The sequence below is a fragment of the Mobula birostris genome, chromosome 10, assembly GCF_030028105.1.
Source record: "Mobula birostris isolate sMobBir1 chromosome 10, sMobBir1.hap1, whole genome shotgun sequence".
Lineage (NCBI taxonomy): Eukaryota > Metazoa > Chordata > Chondrichthyes > Myliobatiformes > Myliobatidae > Mobula > Mobula birostris.
The window spans coordinates 36,547,172-36,563,919 of record NC_092379.1 but is presented as its reverse complement, the minus strand read 5'-3'; the positions used below and the strand labels follow the sequence as shown (position 1 = coordinate 36,563,919).

General features: G+C 45.5%; 1 protein-coding gene across 1 annotated transcript in view; it reads right to left on the bottom strand.

Moving 5' to 3' along the window:
* Positions 1 to 16,459, bottom strand: part of LOC140203586 (serine/threonine-protein phosphatase 2A 65 kDa regulatory subunit A beta isoform-like) — a 79,804-nt gene extending 63,345 nt beyond the window's left edge. The window contains exons 1-6 of the mRNA XM_072269633.1: positions 16,397 to 16,459; positions 15,747 to 15,979; positions 13,832 to 13,979; positions 10,854 to 11,015; positions 7,325 to 7,433; positions 3,770 to 3,840 (exon numbers count right to left, since the gene is read on the bottom strand). Of these exons, the coding sequence (XP_072125734.1) occupies positions 3,770 to 3,840; positions 7,325 to 7,433; positions 10,854 to 11,015; positions 13,832 to 13,979; positions 15,747 to 15,979; positions 16,397 to 16,459 (786 nt within the window). The remainder of the gene's footprint in view (positions 1 to 3,769; positions 3,841 to 7,324; positions 7,434 to 10,853; positions 11,016 to 13,831; positions 13,980 to 15,746; positions 15,980 to 16,396) is intronic.
* Between the last annotated feature and the right edge of the window lie 289 nt (positions 16,460 to 16,748).

Here is a 16,748-nt window from a genome sequence, read left to right as displayed (position 1 = left end):
AGTTGGAATATACTGTGGTGTCCGAAAGTGTTTCGAGTAGGTAGGATTCCTCAGCCTTGGGCGGCAGCCCGCTTAGGAGAGGGAAAACCCTGATTTTAAACCTCCACTGCCTTGCAGTCATGCCCACCCATGGGAAAGGCTTTGGGGGTAAACCCCTAAGGCAGTTTGATGTCGTTTACAGCTTCACTCTGGCAACCTCTGCGATGACACTGGTGCCGAGCTGTATTGGCGCTTGCCCTTCCCTTCGACAACATGAGTGATGTGGAGAGGGGGAGCCTGCTGCATTGACAAGAGCCGGTCCTTCAAACCTACTTGCCCAGGAGAGGACACAGTCCACCAGAGGCACAAACCCATCATCCCCGGGATCGAAGGGTGCCTACTACCAGAAACGTATGGCCATGCACTTTGGTAGAAGGAGTAAAGACGTGTACTATTTTCCAAATGGGCAGAAAATTCAGAAATCAGACGTGCAAAGGCAATTGGGAGACCTCGTGCAGGGTTCCCTAAACATTATCTTGCAGGCTGAGTTGGTGGTACGGAAAGAAAATGGAATGTTGGCATTCATTTTGAGAGGACTAGAAAAAATATAAGGGTAATGCTGAAGCTTTATATGGCATTGGTCAGAACGCAGTTTGGGGTATAGTGAGCAGCTTTGGGCCCTTTATCTAAGATGTGCTGGTATTAGAGAGGGTTCACGAGGATGATCCTGGGAATGAAACAAACAAGAGGAGTGCTTGACGGCTCCGGCTTTGTCCTCGATGGAGTTCAGACGGGAAGGAAGAGAGGTGAATCTCATTGAAACTTATGGAATATTAAGAGGCCTAGAACAGGGAGGACGTTTCCTGTGACCAGAGGGCACTGCCTCAGAATACAGGGACGTCCATTTAGAACAGAGCTGAGAGGAAATTTCTTCAGTGAAAGGGAGGTGGATTTGTGCAATCCATCAACGCTGATGGCTGTGGAGGACGAGTCACTGGGTATATTTAACGTGGAGGCTGACCCGTCCTTGATTAGTCAGGGTGTTAAAGGTTATGGGGAAGAAGGCAGGAGAATGGGGCCGAGAGGGTAATAAGCCAGCCATGATGGAATGGCGAAGCAGACACGATGGGCTGAGTGGCCTAATTCTGTTCCTGAGTCTTAATTGTCCTTTATTGTCCGTTCACTCTCCCTGAGTGCAGGCGAGCTCCTCGGGAGGGCCATGGGAGGAAACAACGGTCATTTTGTGAAAAGCTGCATTTCACAAAAGAAAAACACTTGAATTTCTGCGTTTGAGAAATCTTTCTGCACCTTTGGCATAAATACATGCAAAATACTAATCACTATTAAATTATACAACAGTTCAAATCATGATTCGGCAGGCTTTTTTCTTGATTTCATTTCAAACTAACAAATAATTCAAGGCTTGAATTAACAGCTGACAATTTGAAGATGTACACTTGGAATCTGTCAGCTGTGCCTGGAAAATCGAGGCATTTCCGACATTTGGGGAATCTTCTGAGGTGTAGCACATGAAGGGAATCAAGTCTGCAGACGTTGAAAATCCAGAGCAACTCACCCAAAACGCTGGAGGAACTCAGCAGCTCAGGCAGCATCTATGGGAATGAGTAAACAGTCGGTGTTTCAGGCCGAGGCCTTTTATCGGGACTGTAAAGGGAGGCGGAAGATGCTAGGATATAAAGGTGAGGAGAGGGGAAGCAGGCCAGCTGGAAGGTGTTAGGTGAAGACAGGTGGGTGGGAAACGTCAATGGCTGGAGAAGAAAGAATCTGAGAGAGGAGAGGAGAAGAGAGTGGACCACAGGACAGGTGGAAGGAGGTGGGGACCCAGGGAGAAGTAATAGACAGGTGAGAAGTAAAAGCTCAGAGTGGGGAATTGAGGAAGGAGAGGGGAGGGGAGAGATTTTTTTTTACATATTTAAAAATAATTTTAATTCTGTAAAAATAATGAAAGAATGCAAATTTCCATATTAATTAAAAAATCCAGAATTTGCACATGCAGCAGTTTTGTTTAAGTTCACAACAAAATAAATAAGGAACATGATAGATGGAGAAATAACAGCTCCATCACACCATTAACCGATTGCCCTTTAATCCAATATGCACTGAGATTACAAACCAGCTCACATCACTGCTTCTAAAGAACGCACTGCACATTTGCTCTTATCTAAAGCTCTCAAACTAAAAGAACAGTTGGAGAGACTCTGGTGGAAGAAACAGTTGTTATTCCATTCATGATTCAGAAAAACATAAGAAATCGGAGCAGGAGTAGGCCATCCGGCCCATCAAGCCTGCCCCGCCATTCAGTAAGATCATGGCTGATCGGTCCTTAAACTCAGCTCCATCTACCTGCCTTTTCCCCATAACCCTTAATTCCCCTACTATCTAAAAATGTATATAACTGTATCTTAAATATATCTAGTGAAGAAGCCTCCACTGCTTCCCCGGCCAGAGAATTCCACAGATTCACCACTCTCTGGGAAAAACAGTTTCTCCTCATCTCTGTCCTAAATCTTCTCCCCTGAATCTTGAGGCAGTCCCCTAGTTCTAGTCTCACCTACCAATGGAAATAACTTTCCTACTTCTATCTTATCTATCCATTTCAAAATTTTGTATGTTTCCCTAAGATATCCTCTCATTCTTCTGAATTCCAGAGAGTATAGTCCGAGGCAACTCAATCTCTCCTCATAGGTTAACCCCTTCATCTCTGGGATTAACTTGGTGAACCTCCTCTGCACTGCCTCCAAAGCCAATATATCCTTCCTCAAGTATGGAGACCAGAACTGCACACAGCACTCCAGGTACGGCCTCACCAGTACCCTGTAGAGTTGCAGCATGACCTCTCTGCTCTTGAATTCAATCCCATGAAATGATCAAATGAAAACCCAGACAGGTATCTCAGTCAACACGCACAAAATGCTGGAGGAACTCAGCAGGCCAGACAGCACCTACAGAAACATCGACTGTACTGTTCCCCATAGAAGCTGCCTGGCCTGCTGAGTCCCTTCAGCATTTTGTGTGTGTTGCTCGGATTTCCAGCATCTGCAGATTTTCTCTTGTTTGTCATTAGATATCTCCCTCATGATGCCATCCTGCTCCACGTTCTTCTGATCCACCTGGTCAGTCACGGATCATTCTTAAATAATTTTGTTTACAGTTTGATATTCCAGTTTATATAAATCATGGAACAGAACCGGCCCTATGACCCACAATGTTATACTTAAATTCCTAATCAAGTGGGCAATCTTATCTACACGATGTCCATATTCTTCCGTTTTCCTCACATTCGTGTGCTTATCTAAACGTCATTAAAAGTCCCCGATATATCTGCCTCTCCCATCACTCCAGGCAGCCAACACCATGTTAAAAACCCAGCAACACACACAAGATGCTGGAGGAACTCAGCAGGCCAGGCAGCACCTATGGAGAAAAGGACAGTCGACATTTCTGTCCAAAACCCTTCCGCAGAACTCAGCCCTTTGGGAGAGGGGGATGGGGAGGGAGTGGGAGAGGGGGGTGGGGAGGGAGTGGGAGAGGGGGATGGGGCGGGAGAGGGGACGGGAGAGGGGGCAAGATGTGACTTGTGCTTGGACATTGAGCTTTTCCAGTTACAAGCAGTTCAGAGTGATAAAACTTGAATTAAAAGGTGCCTGAATCCTCGTTTCAGGCCCACCCAAAATACTGAGGGACTTTTTCCTGAAGTGAATGAGATGAGTTGCTACATTGATTTTAGATAGACTGTATAACCAGCCAAGAATTTGAGAAGGCATATTACCTTAACATACGGTAAGATGTGACTTATTATGACAGTCTCCCTGCAATCTACTGGCAAGTTTTCACAGAAATCTGCAAGATAGAGTACTGCACGTTAGAGAGTTATTCTCAAACAAAACAATGGAGTCAGAGAAAAGTACAGCACAGAAATAGGTCCTTCAGCCCATCTATTCTGTGCCGATCCATTTAAATTGCCTACTCCCATCAACCTGCATCCGGACCATAGCCCTCAATACCACTACCATCTACGTACCCATCCAAACTTCTCTTAAACGTTGAAATCGAGCTTGCACGCACCACTTGCGCTGGCAGCTCGTTCCACACTCTCACCACACTGATAAATCAATAAAGTTTAACAGATTAAGCAATTGCTGAAAAGCATCTGCCTTAATATTTCTATCTTCTCAGAAGATAGTGGCAAGAGAAAACATACATTCTGAAGCACAATTTAAGTCGCACAAGGAAAAGCAAGGCCAGCACCTACAGTGTAAACATCAAGAGTCAGACAGCACAGGTTCAATTCTGGCACATCTGTACGGTCTCCCTGTGACGGTATGGGTTTCCTTCGAGTGCACATTTCATAAGTTAACTGGTCATTAACTGGTAAATGTCCCGTGATTAGGTCAGGATTGAATTGGGGGATAGCTGGGCAGCGTGGCTTAGTGTACCTATTCTGCACTGTAATCTTACTAAATAGATATTCAGAGGTATCACATTGGCCCACTCCTCCTCTAAGTTGTTCTGATGCAAATGAACTCCATGAGTTGGCATTAATGTACCAGCTACTGAAGATGACTGGCAAAGAACTTTGGCAGGCACATCACAATTCACTTGAAACATTTGATTTATGGAAACTGGCCAGGCCAAGACGACTGATGCTGCGATACTTATCCCGGCCAGCTCCACTTTGCATGAAGGCATAATCCATGACTAAACTACCACAATCTGAAAGGCTAAATATAACTCATGCATTCCTTTTCAAAACGCACGATTGGAGCCAGATTTTGTGGATGAAGTGGGTCCATCTGGGAAGCAACATCACAATATTTCTACCTTTGTCTACTAGCTTGCTTACTCAAAAGTAGGGAATCAAAGCAAGGGCCTCACACTCAAGTGAATCTCCCTCTCTTCCCCCGATGCTGTCGGCCGATGGTACCTGAGCATGCTTTAATCGAAGTAGATTTCGACTCATTCAGGTTTATGATGTGCTCTAGTTTCTCGTTCCAGTTTATCTCTCTATGTGATGATGTGCTTCTGCAGACACAATCGGTGGACAGTGGTGTGGCTGGGTGGCCCGACATCCACCCCAGTTTCTCTGATGAAAGATCCGATCAAGTGACACGTACATGAGAAAAGATGCAGCTTATTAGGCAGTCAATGATTCCTTAAGGTTGTCATGGCCAGGGGCGGTAATGGGGACAAGCTCCCACTACAGACTAAATGCTCCTCATGGCATGCACCTCAAACAGCCTCTCACACCAAGTCCAGCTCCTGGCCTTTGCATGTGGCTTACTGAAGCAGAAGGCAGGTCACTGACACTTTAAAACTGGTCACTTCGGTCAGATAGGGCTCATGGTTGGCAGCTCATCTAGGAGAAGGAAGACTCTGAGCTCAAACCTCCAATGCCTTGCGGCTATACCCACTCACAGGAGTAAACCCAGAGGGAAAAATCCAGAGCCGGCTTCTCCGAGGCAGTCCTACGTTGAGTTCAACGCTGACTGTCAACTCCTGCGACGCCACTGGTACCAAACTGTATCGGTCTCTGCCAATTCTTTGGATTCATCAGATGCGTGGAGAGGGGGAGCCTGCTACATGGGCAACAGCTTACTCTCCATATCATACTGCCCTGGCTTACGTATCACGTAGACAGCTGCACGTAACATCCATGGTGGACCCTGACCAACGGAGGGCCTCGGGTTAGGCAGTCAGTGGTACAAACGTAAAGAACACCATTCACTCTTTTTCACAATCTCACAACCTTTCAAGACTCTGCACAAGCAATGAAGTGCAATTTGTAAGGAGCAGCCACCATCGGAACATGAAGTCAAGTGGCACACAATTCCTTTCCATTTGCTGTCATCCAGTTCTGGGATCAGATCAGAATGCCAAAGGGGAGGCATGCTGGCATGCTGTTCTCACTTGGAGAAGTGTCACCTGGATATGTGGTACCACATTAAATAGAGTCATAGAAAAGCACAGCGCAGAAAAGGCCCTTTGGCCCCTCTCGTCCATTCTGAACAATTCAAAATGTCTACTCCCATCTGCCTGCACCAGGTCCATAACACCACCACCACCCCCATATCCCTACTATCCATGTACCTATTCAAACTTCTCTTAATTATTGAAATCAAAACTGCATGGTCCACTTGTACTGGCAGCTTGTTCCACTCTCATGACCCTCTGTGTGAAGAAGTTTCCCCTCATGTTCCCCTTAAACTTGTCACCTTTCACTCTTAACCCATGACCTCTGGTTGCAGTCCAACCCAACCACAGTGGAAAAAACCTGCTTGCATTTATCCCATCCATACGCCCCCATAATATTGTACCTCCATCAAATCTCCTCTCAATCTTCTGCATTCTGAAGAATACAGTCCTAACCTATTCAATCTTTCCTTCTAAGTCAGGTCCTCCAGACCAGGCAACATCTTTATACATTTTCTCTGCATTCTTTCAACCTTGTTTACATCTTTCACAGGAGTTCAAAGTTCAGGGGTGTCCAGGGAAGGGGTCGCACCTCTGGTGAAGGGGCTTGTCGTGTCCATTCCGGGGCAGCTCACTAACCTTTGCTCCCCACCGGACACTCATCTCTCCCCTGTGGCTGCAAGCAGCCATTTGCACGTGACAGCAGTCTCATACTCCGGTGAGATTCGGACAAGCCAGTCCTAGCACGCAAAGTCAGCCTCAGCGGACTGGTCGGGTGTGATCTACAGTAAAACCCAACGGCCAGGAAGGTGGCTCTGCATCGCTCTGCGGAGAACGAGGGGCATGAAAAGACACAGAAAGCATCCTGGTCATCCACTGCAAACAAGAAGACTCCTGTTTCTTCTGGCGCTTGTTCATACCACTGGACCCGGACTTCTGAGGCCAAGAGAGTGGAACTGCCACAGTGCAAAGGCTTTTCCATTTTAAAAACTCTCCCGCACAGGTTTCCTGTCATCGTCGGACAAAATGTGCAACCACCATGCGTACTATACACAACCTTGACATTTGTCTCCTTACAGGCAGCCACAAAGCAAAGGAACCCAACAGAACCCATTAAAAACAGAAAACCATCAATCACACAATGCGCAGGAAAAAAAGACAAATTGTGCAGACAAGAAACGGAAGCAAATAATGTTCAGGACTGCACTGCAAAATGCCAGGTTGTACAGCTGGATCAAAGGCCTCGTCTCCACTAGGATTGTTACAGGCACAGATTGCAGTGTCATTGCCCAGAACGAGAGTCTATTACTAAAGTAATTGATAGTTGTTTCTGCTGCCAGAAAGTTGTCACTGTGCTTTACCAACAACATCTTAAACCGGATGGAAAAGACAAGAATGAGAATTCCCAACCAACCTTTAACTTTGTTGGCCCCAGCTGCTCGCACTTCAGCCTCACAATCTTTCAACAGGTTTTGGAAAGCAGGAACCAGATCATTTTCCGCAATTTCAGGACCCACGGTTTTCTGAAGCCCTAAAGGCAAGAGAAACCAAATGAATAACAAAGATAGAGCGGGTTTCAATAGCAGCAATCTGTGCATTAACACGTGAACAGAGGAATCACAAAGACATCACCATCATTCTTTTCCACACTCGTCTCGCTGCTGCCATCAGGTAGAAGGTACAGAACCCTCAGGACCCACACCACCAGGTTCAAGAACAGTTACTACCCCTCAACCATCAGGTAGAAGGTGCAGGAGCCTCAGGACCCTCACCACCAGGCTCAAGAACAGTTACTGCCCCTCAACCATCAGGTAGAAGGTGCAGGAGCCTCAGGACCCACACCACCAGGTTCAAGAACAGTTACTACACTTCAACCATCAGGCTCTTGAACTACAGGGGATAAGTACACTTAATCAATTGAGATGTTCTCACAAGCAATGATCTTACTTTAATTACTCTTTATCTTTTTATTTCATACTCTTGTTATTTATTGCTATTTATTTATATTTGCATTTGTACTTTATCTTTTATTGATCCTGTTTACAGTTACTATTCTATAGAAATTGCTATGCCCACAGGAAAATGAATCTCAGGGTTGTACGTGGTGACAGGTATGTACTCTGAAAATATGAACTTCAAAATTGAAAATCTGAACTGTACTTTAGCTATGGACTTCATTGCAAGATTAGTTTATATGTGGTCTTGAGCATAGAAAGTGCCTTCTGTTGTGGTCTGTCATTAGCAATGATAGCAGAACATTATAAATACAATAAACTCCGTACCGTTCTAATGCAATTGTTTTCCAATAATGGGTTGGTGCCAATTTCACAAGTGCTCTGGCAACCTTTATCTTGTTCTGGCATATTTCCCCTTCCTTTCCAGTCCTGATGAAAGGTCTTGGCCCAAAACATCCACTGCTTATTCACTTCCATAGATGCAGTCTGATCTGCTGAGTTCCCCCTGCATTTTGTGTGAACCCTTTCCCACGAACTTTCCTTCAACTATCACTTTCTAGAATATTCCCCTTCTCCTCCACACCCCCCGCCCCCCGCCCCCCACGTTCTTATTCTGGCATCTTCCCCCTTCCTTTCTGGTCCTGATGAGGGGTCTTGGCGCAAAACACCGACTGTTTATTCACTTCATTAGATGCAGCCTGACCTGCTGAGTTCTTCCAGCATTTTTGTGTGTGTTACCTTATATGGAGCTTATTTTTGAACACGGGTTAGTTATCGTATAAAGACAGACAATATAACCTCTTTGCCTGTTCCAAGGGTAACAATCCTAAGATGACAAAATGGCTGTGTTTTCTGTGTGCTTTTCAACACTGGTCCATCTGTAATTTGCTTTAATTTTCGATCAGATTTACAGTTTTGAATTATGTAATTTTATCATGGGTGGCAGGGTGGAAATACATCTCTACCAAGAGAGGTGTAAGGCGTTCCTTCCCTCCGCTAGCCTGCAGGTCACCCTTGGGCAAGGTGTAGCACCTGCTTAGCCAACCCCACCCCCCCAATCAGGGTCACGTGAAGCCATGGGGTAAGAGGAAAGAAACCCAGAGAAATGTTGCCATTGTGTTCAGATGTTTATCAATGAGTGGATACCTCATGCTCTGGTAAAGAAATAAATGAGTGGGGAGAAAAAGGGAATGTTTAGATAAATGGTGTCCATTTAGAAGCAGCAATCTTCAGTGTTACCCAGGTAAAACAGCTGTAATGATCTATCCTTGGTAAAATATCCACAGATAAACCAGCTGCTTCAGTACAGATTTTACACTTATACAGAACAGAAAGATTTAATCTCAATGCTTTGGGGTGGGACCGGAATTTCCTGGCCTTAAGAGAAGGAATTTTAAATTTTTAAAGAAAGGCAAAGTTGAGAAAATATTGTCGTTGATGGCTCTGAATCCGAAAGTATGGTACACAGACAACAACGTGAGCAATTGTAATCAGCTAGTTTCTCACGTCAAAAAAACTAAATAATGTTACTTAATCATTAAATAATGTTTCTTAATTGTTAAATAATGTTAACCTGATTGTTATTGTTTGCAATTAACCTATGTAGGCAATGTGCCTTTATTTTGAGGATTTGTATTACATTGTGGTGAGAAAAGCACAGAGATTTCAGTTGATCTGAGTGTTTTCCCAGGCTGGGAAAGTCTAAGACTAAAGGGCATAGATTTAATTGGAGACACAGAACAGAACAAGCTGTTCTGGCCCTTCAAACTGCACCGCCAGTAAGCCACCAACTTGTGCAACAATCTACAATGACCCTTTAACATACTAACCGGAATGCTTTTGGACTGTGCGAGGAAACCGGAGCACCAGGAGGAAGCCTGAGGCAACAAGTTTTATACTGAGAACAAAGACCATCTGGTTCAAAAAACATAAACACACAGGAGATTCTGCAGATGCTGGAAACTTAGCACAAAATACTGGAGGACCTCAGCAGGCCAGGCAGCATCTATGGAAATGAAATAAGCAGTCCATGTTTCGGGCCGAGACTGCTCTTAAGGGCTATAAATCTGCCGATGACACAACTATTGTTGGCAGAATTTCAGATGGTGACAAGGAGCCGAAGAGGAGTGAGATAGATCAGCTGGTTGAGTGGTGTGGCAACAATCTGGCACTTTGTCAGTAAGACCAAGGAACTGATTGTGGACCAGAGGAAGGTGAAGTTGAATCACAACCTCCCTACCCCATACCCGGTCTGTGTGAAGTCAGCAGTGGGAAGGAACCAGCAAGGTCCAGTCCATCAAAAGTTTTAAGCAGCATTTAATTAATGCACTACATCACAAAATTTACCACAACGACAGTAAGACCAAGGAACTGATTGTGGACGTCAGGAAGGGGAAGTCAAGGGAACACACGTCAGTCCTAATCAAGGGGACTGTGGAAAGGGTGAGTAGTTTCAAGTTCCTGAGTGCAAAGTCTCTGAGGATCGTCCTGGCTTTTCGACCTTTCGCCTCATTTTTAAACAGAACTGAAGTTCCCCTTGATTTCCTCCAGTCAAAAGTGAAAAATATCAGTGTCATCAACCTGTGCACGTGCTGAATCCCCAGATCCCTGGCACTATGCCAACAAGTTTGTTCTAAACCCCTGTCACAGGATTATCCTTCAGATACACTGAAAAAGATCTGAGCTCAATTCAGACCAACTTTGTTCTATTTCAGATCCATGTTTAAAAACAGGCTAATTAAATGAGTCTGGTAAGAAATCTCAGCACCTTTTGGCATGTCAGTCAATTAGCTTTTTATATTAAAAATACGCAGGTGCTTGATTTAATGATTTTTTAAAACTATATTAGAGGAACTAATCATGTTTTCATGACTTTTGACAGAATCAGAAGGGATTCCAGCTGGAACAGAAAACTTAAAGACTAGCTTTAAAACATAAATGCACCATATCATCATACCAAAGAGATGCACTTTGTGCTGTAGCAATAACACGTACTTCAGAAAATTTGTCTGCCACCACATAGCGAACACGCCAGGATTTATCGTCCACTGCCTGCCGGAGGGTCGGCATCACCAACGCTTCCAGGTCTTCCTGGGGCAGCAGCTGGGCTATGCTCACACAAGCCTCAACTGCCAACAGCCTCACTGAATCCTGTGAAAAAGATGTTCAAACCGGGATTGAGCTGGTTCTTCATTAAAAAACAAAATTAGTTTACTGAAGTTAACATTAGGAAGAACTAATCTCATCAAAAAAATCATAAAAATAAATACTGACAATATAACAATTGATTCCCGGATGATATCCGTCAGATCACCTAGAAAGTAGCAACAGGATTCATTACTTTGCAATGTGTGCTGGAATCTTCCCATGATACAAGTACTGGAGTGTATCAACATGCAACCTTTGATGGAAGCATTCCTTGGATCAGTATATTAGCAAATGTCATGACAGAGCAAAATTTATTGATGAATCAATTTTCTTTCTCCTGCTCTTGAAGCACCACTCTCTGCTGAGTGAATCTCCAAGCTAATCACCCAAGTGGTCACTTTTCACCGTAGGATATAGGAGCTGAATTAGGCCATTTGGCCCATCGAGTCTGCCCTGCCATTTCATCATGGTTGATCCATTTCGCCTTCAGCCCAATCTCCTGCCCTCTCCCCATATCCCTTCATAGAAACACGGAAATCTACAGCACTTTACAGGCCATCCGGCCCCAAAGTTGCGTCGACCAAGTAACCTACTCGAGAAACTGCCTAGAATTTCCCTACCACATAGCCCTCTATTTTTCTAAGCTCCATGTACCTATCTAAGAGTCTCTTAAAATACCCTACTGTATCCATCTCTACCACCTTTGTTGTCAGTGCATTCCACACACCCAGCACGCTCTAGTTGAGAAAATTCCCTCTGACGTCCCCCTTATACCTACTTTCAAGCACCTTAAAACTATGCCCCCTCATGTTAGCCATTTCAGCCCTGGGAAAAAGCCGCCGGCTATCCACACGATTAATGCCTCTCATCGTCTTATACGCTTCAACCAGGTCACTTCTCATGCCCTGACTAATCAAGAATCTATCAACCTCTCTGCCCTGAAGATACCCAATGACTTCTCCTCTGTGACAATGAATTCCACAGATTCTCTGGATAAGGAAATCCTTCCTCATCTCCATTCTAAATGGACAAACCTCTGTTCTGAGATTGCTTCCTCTGGTCTTAGGCTGTCCCACCATAGAAAACATCCTCCCCATATCCACTCTAGAGGCCTTTCAGTATTTGACAGGTTGCAATGAGATTCCTCCCCCTCGTTCTTCTGAATTCAAATGAGTACAGGCACAGAGCCATCGAATGCTCCTCGTACGACAAGCCTTTCAATCCTGGAATCAGTTTCGTGACCCTCCTTTGAACCCACTCCTGTCTTGGCACACCCTTTGTTAGATAAGGGGCCCAAAACTACCTTCAATATTCCAAGTGAAGCCTTATAAAATGTGAACATTGCATCCTTGTTTTCATATGCTAGCCATCATTGGTGGGGTCTGAACCTGGAACAAGTGTGAACATCTCTTTGGCTACAGATGTGAAGGTTTATTTCCAGGAGTCACGGGACAGTAACCAGAAGAGAAGCTTACTCAACACCAAGGAGCACACGTCCAACCGTTAACCAGAAGCTAGGTGAGGGTCAAAGTGTCCATCCCAGCTCCCCTTCAGCGTACCATTTCTGTACGACTCTGGCTCCTTAGTACACAAGGATACTGCGGACTGCGTCAAGCCTTTTGCCCGGGATACTTTAGGTTGGAGGAATATGAAAGGACACACACTGATTAAACAGTTCGCTCTTCAGGCAAAAGCCTCAAGATAACCACCTTCTTGGAGGAGCATCTCCAGCTGGAGTACTGGAATGGTGTAATCATGTCGATAGATTGACAGGCACTGCTTCCATCTGCTGTGGACAAAGGAACTTTATAAAGCAGGGGCTCCCAACCTGGGGCCCCTGGGTTGATGGTAGGGGGTCGATGGCGTAAAAGAGGGTTGTGAACCCCGGTTACAAAGGTGAACAGATGGTGCAGACTATGACAACAGAAACTTTGCAAGCAGGAAGTGGCATTAACAAGGCGTAGCATATTGAGTACGTAGACATATTAACCGGATGCAACTCAGTTCTTTGCCACGGACACACCATCCGTACTAATCTTTCCCACTTCCAGCTCATCCATACAGTAAAATGCAAGCGGTAATGTTGGGGGGGAGGTGTGAAATCATGCAATTGCTCCAGTGAGCGGAATGACAGACAGCCTGTGACCGGAATGAGCCAAGTGCTCTCCGTTATTTCACACACTGCCATGACGTGTGGGATACAGAGGCTCCTCAGTACAAGCAATTGATACACATGTGACATAAAGCCAAGGTGACAGCAGCAGCTTCAGCAAGATAAATCATGACAAGCCATGGGGAATAAGATCACCTTTCTTCACTATAATCCACGCTTCCCTCATCCACGTCACCTGCATTCCCACCCCACAAGCCTTTCCAGCGCATCAGTGTCTGTAGCCCCCACCACCCACAATAGACTCCTAGACTAATCTCAATCCTCCGCTATCTGCAAGAGGCCTCTGCCACTAATCACACCCCACTTTCCCCACCCCACCCTTCAGGGTTCCACGCCACTCATTCATCCTCGCCGCTCTCCCCGAAAGCAAGACAAGGTCTACACTCGCCCATTTGCCTCCGTTCAGGGCTGCAAACAGTTCTTGCAGGCGAAGCGGTGCTTTCCTCTCGGGGCTATTCGCTGTATCTGGAGCTCCTGCCGTGGCCTCCTCGACATCGGAGGACCAACACAGATGGGGTTGGGGAGGGGGCGGTTCTTCATCGAGCACCTTCTCTGGGTCCGCTGAGACAGCCGGGGTATCCCAATGGCCACCCACTTCAATTTGACTTCCCGCTGCCACCCCAGTGTCTGCTCTACAACTACATACCTGCTCATCAGAAGCCAGGGAAGTGAAGAGGGGTATAATGTCACTTTTCAAAAACTCCAGCTCCACAACCTTTGCAAATTCACCCAACTTTGATGCTGCTGCCTGGCGGACCACTGGCGTGTCATCTGAGCACAAGCTGTGGAAAAGTCTGCAGAAAAAATAAAATTAAAGGTCACATAGGAGTAGTCGCCCATTGATGCAGAACTTAACAATTCGCAAGCAGAAATACAAGCACTAAAAATTGACATTTTTGCAATTAATGTTTCTAAATCAGAAGCTACTAAAATATTTTGCTAAACCCATCATCATTATGTGCTGCGTCATATGCTATGGGTGGTCACAGTCTTTCCATGACCCTGATTGTTCTCCGTAAAGTTTTCTACAGAAGTGGTTTGACATTTCCGCCTTCTGGGCAGTGTGTGTCTTTACAAGGTGGGTGACCCCCAGCCCATTATCAATACACTTCAGAAACTGTCTACCTGGCGTCAGGTGTCGCATAACCGGGACTTGTGGTCTGCACCGGCTGCTCATCCACCACCTGATCCCATGGCTTCACCTGACCCTGATCGGGGGGGCGGTGGGGGGGGGGGGTCGTTGGTATCTAAGCAGGAGCTACACCTTGCCCAAGGGTGGCCTGCAGACCAGCAGAAGGAAGCCTTACACCTCCTTTGGCAGAGACGCATCTCCACCACACCACCCAAAAATCCAATATTTGTGGTATTCAGATTTTATCCTGAGAAATACTTCAAGATAGCAACAGAATATAGAAATTTACTGCACATTACAGGCCCTTCAGCCCACAATGTTGTGCTGACCACGTAACCTACTCTAGAAGCTGCCTAGAATTTCCCCACCATACAGCCCTCTCTTTTTCTGAAACAACTGACTGTGTCTGAAAGTTTACACAAATGACACCACAAAAAATTTTAATTCAGGGAGTAAAGCGGCTGGAAGTGAACCCCAGATGTGGGACTCCCGCACTTGGAGCAGAACAGAGCCATTGGTTGTGGACTGCAGGGGCACACAGTTACCAAAGCAACCTTCTCGTCCGACAAAACTCAAACACCTCCGAACAAGTGAAATCCTCTGCGCGCCAGATTAATCAAAATGGCCCTGAAGCAGAGCAACAGGCTTGACAAGACACGGCTCTCAAAAAGAGCACGCCTTTGTAAATGACAAGGCCACTTCAACCACACAGCCGAGAGTAAGCGATGAGCACCACTCGACTATGATGCACCTCGGCTTTTGCTCCTTCCTCACTAAAAACACACAAAAAACCTTCAGTTTATGTCATTAAAAACAAAAATGCCACACTTTCTGTGCTATTTTGGGGCTGATTATTCTCTAAACTAGAAACTTCTACCCACTCAGTTAAAACAAGGTCCTGTCCACCATGGTGGTAGCATCTTATCGCCAATAAAACCAAATTATACTGAAATTGGGTGGCAGGAAGGAAATACGTCCCTGCCAAAGGAGGTGTAAGGCACTCCTTCCCTCCACTAGCCTGCAGGTCACCCTAGGGCAAGGTGTAGCACCCGCTTAGCCTCCCCGATCAGGACTACGTGAAGCCGTGGGAGCAGGTGGTGGAGGGTTGTATGAGCAGCAGGTGCAGATCTTAACTCCTGACACTGACACCAGGCAGACAGTCTCGGAAGCGTATTGATAATGGGCTGGGGGTCACCCGTCTTGTAAAGACACACGCTGCCCAGAAAGAAGGCGATGGCAAACCACTTCTGTAGAAAACTTCGCCAAGAACAATCGTGTCCACGGAAAGACCCACGATCGCCCACACCATACCACACGGTACATAATGAGCGATACTACAGGATGTAGATTTTCTACAATAATACTGTAATATTCCTAGCTAACTTCAATCATGTTCATCTCCAGCATTCCAAGGGAGGAAAGTACTTACTGACGCAGCTCGGCCTTTACAGAACTGGATACCCGAGGGTAGCAGACGCTGAAAAGGCTGCATGCCGAAGTCCTGGACGTGAACCAGTCACCACAAGTCAGGCGCTTGACCAGTGGCACAAAGTGGACTTCTAGGTCTGCAGGAGAGTGCTCGTGGGAGATGGCTCGCAGTGAATCGATGGCTTTATCTCGTACTACCGATTTTTCCACCGTTGCCAGGTTCTCCAAGGGAGGCTGATTAGTGGGAAAGAATTAAACTGAAACACATCTTCTTTTTACTCTACTTCTAAGGTACACAATATTTAGAAACAATCTTTAAGATAAATTCTTAAATTGCTGAGAATTAGGAATTCTCATAAAGAAAATGAGACAGAGAAACATTTAAAGGCAGAAGAATATAGAGCCATGCTGGAGGACAAAACACAAACTATCAAAAACTGTATAAATCAAAGGACATATTTTCTCAATCACAGAAATTCCCAAGGTTCCTAATCAGAAAACACTGTACTAATATTAAATAAATGGAGCAATCAATAGTGCATTAGGTTGTCTCTCCCCAGTTATAAGAGACAAAGGCGCCGCTCTTAAAATTATCAATTCGTGCACAAAAATTGTTGGAGCTCACGCATCTGGTGTTCTTTCATAAACGACCTCCGCAGAACCGCCAGCAACCTCCGGACCATCGAATTCCCATATACGCCGTCCTGTGACCATCGAGCGCTCCCCACACTTGTCCTTCCTCTTCCCTCGCCTCACCAGAAAGCCTGTGTACCAACTCGGTTTCCAAACATACAAGATAGAATAACATGTCTCCCATTGGTTAGTTCCCTGTTATCTGTAGTTATAACCCAAACATCACAGCTACAGGGAAACCATTACATCAGCAGTTAGCATTGCAGGGAAGACATTACATTCGCCTTAACAGTTAACATTACAGAGAAGCCATTTTAATAGCCTTAGCAGTTAACATTACTGAGAACCATACATACATACTATTTATTAT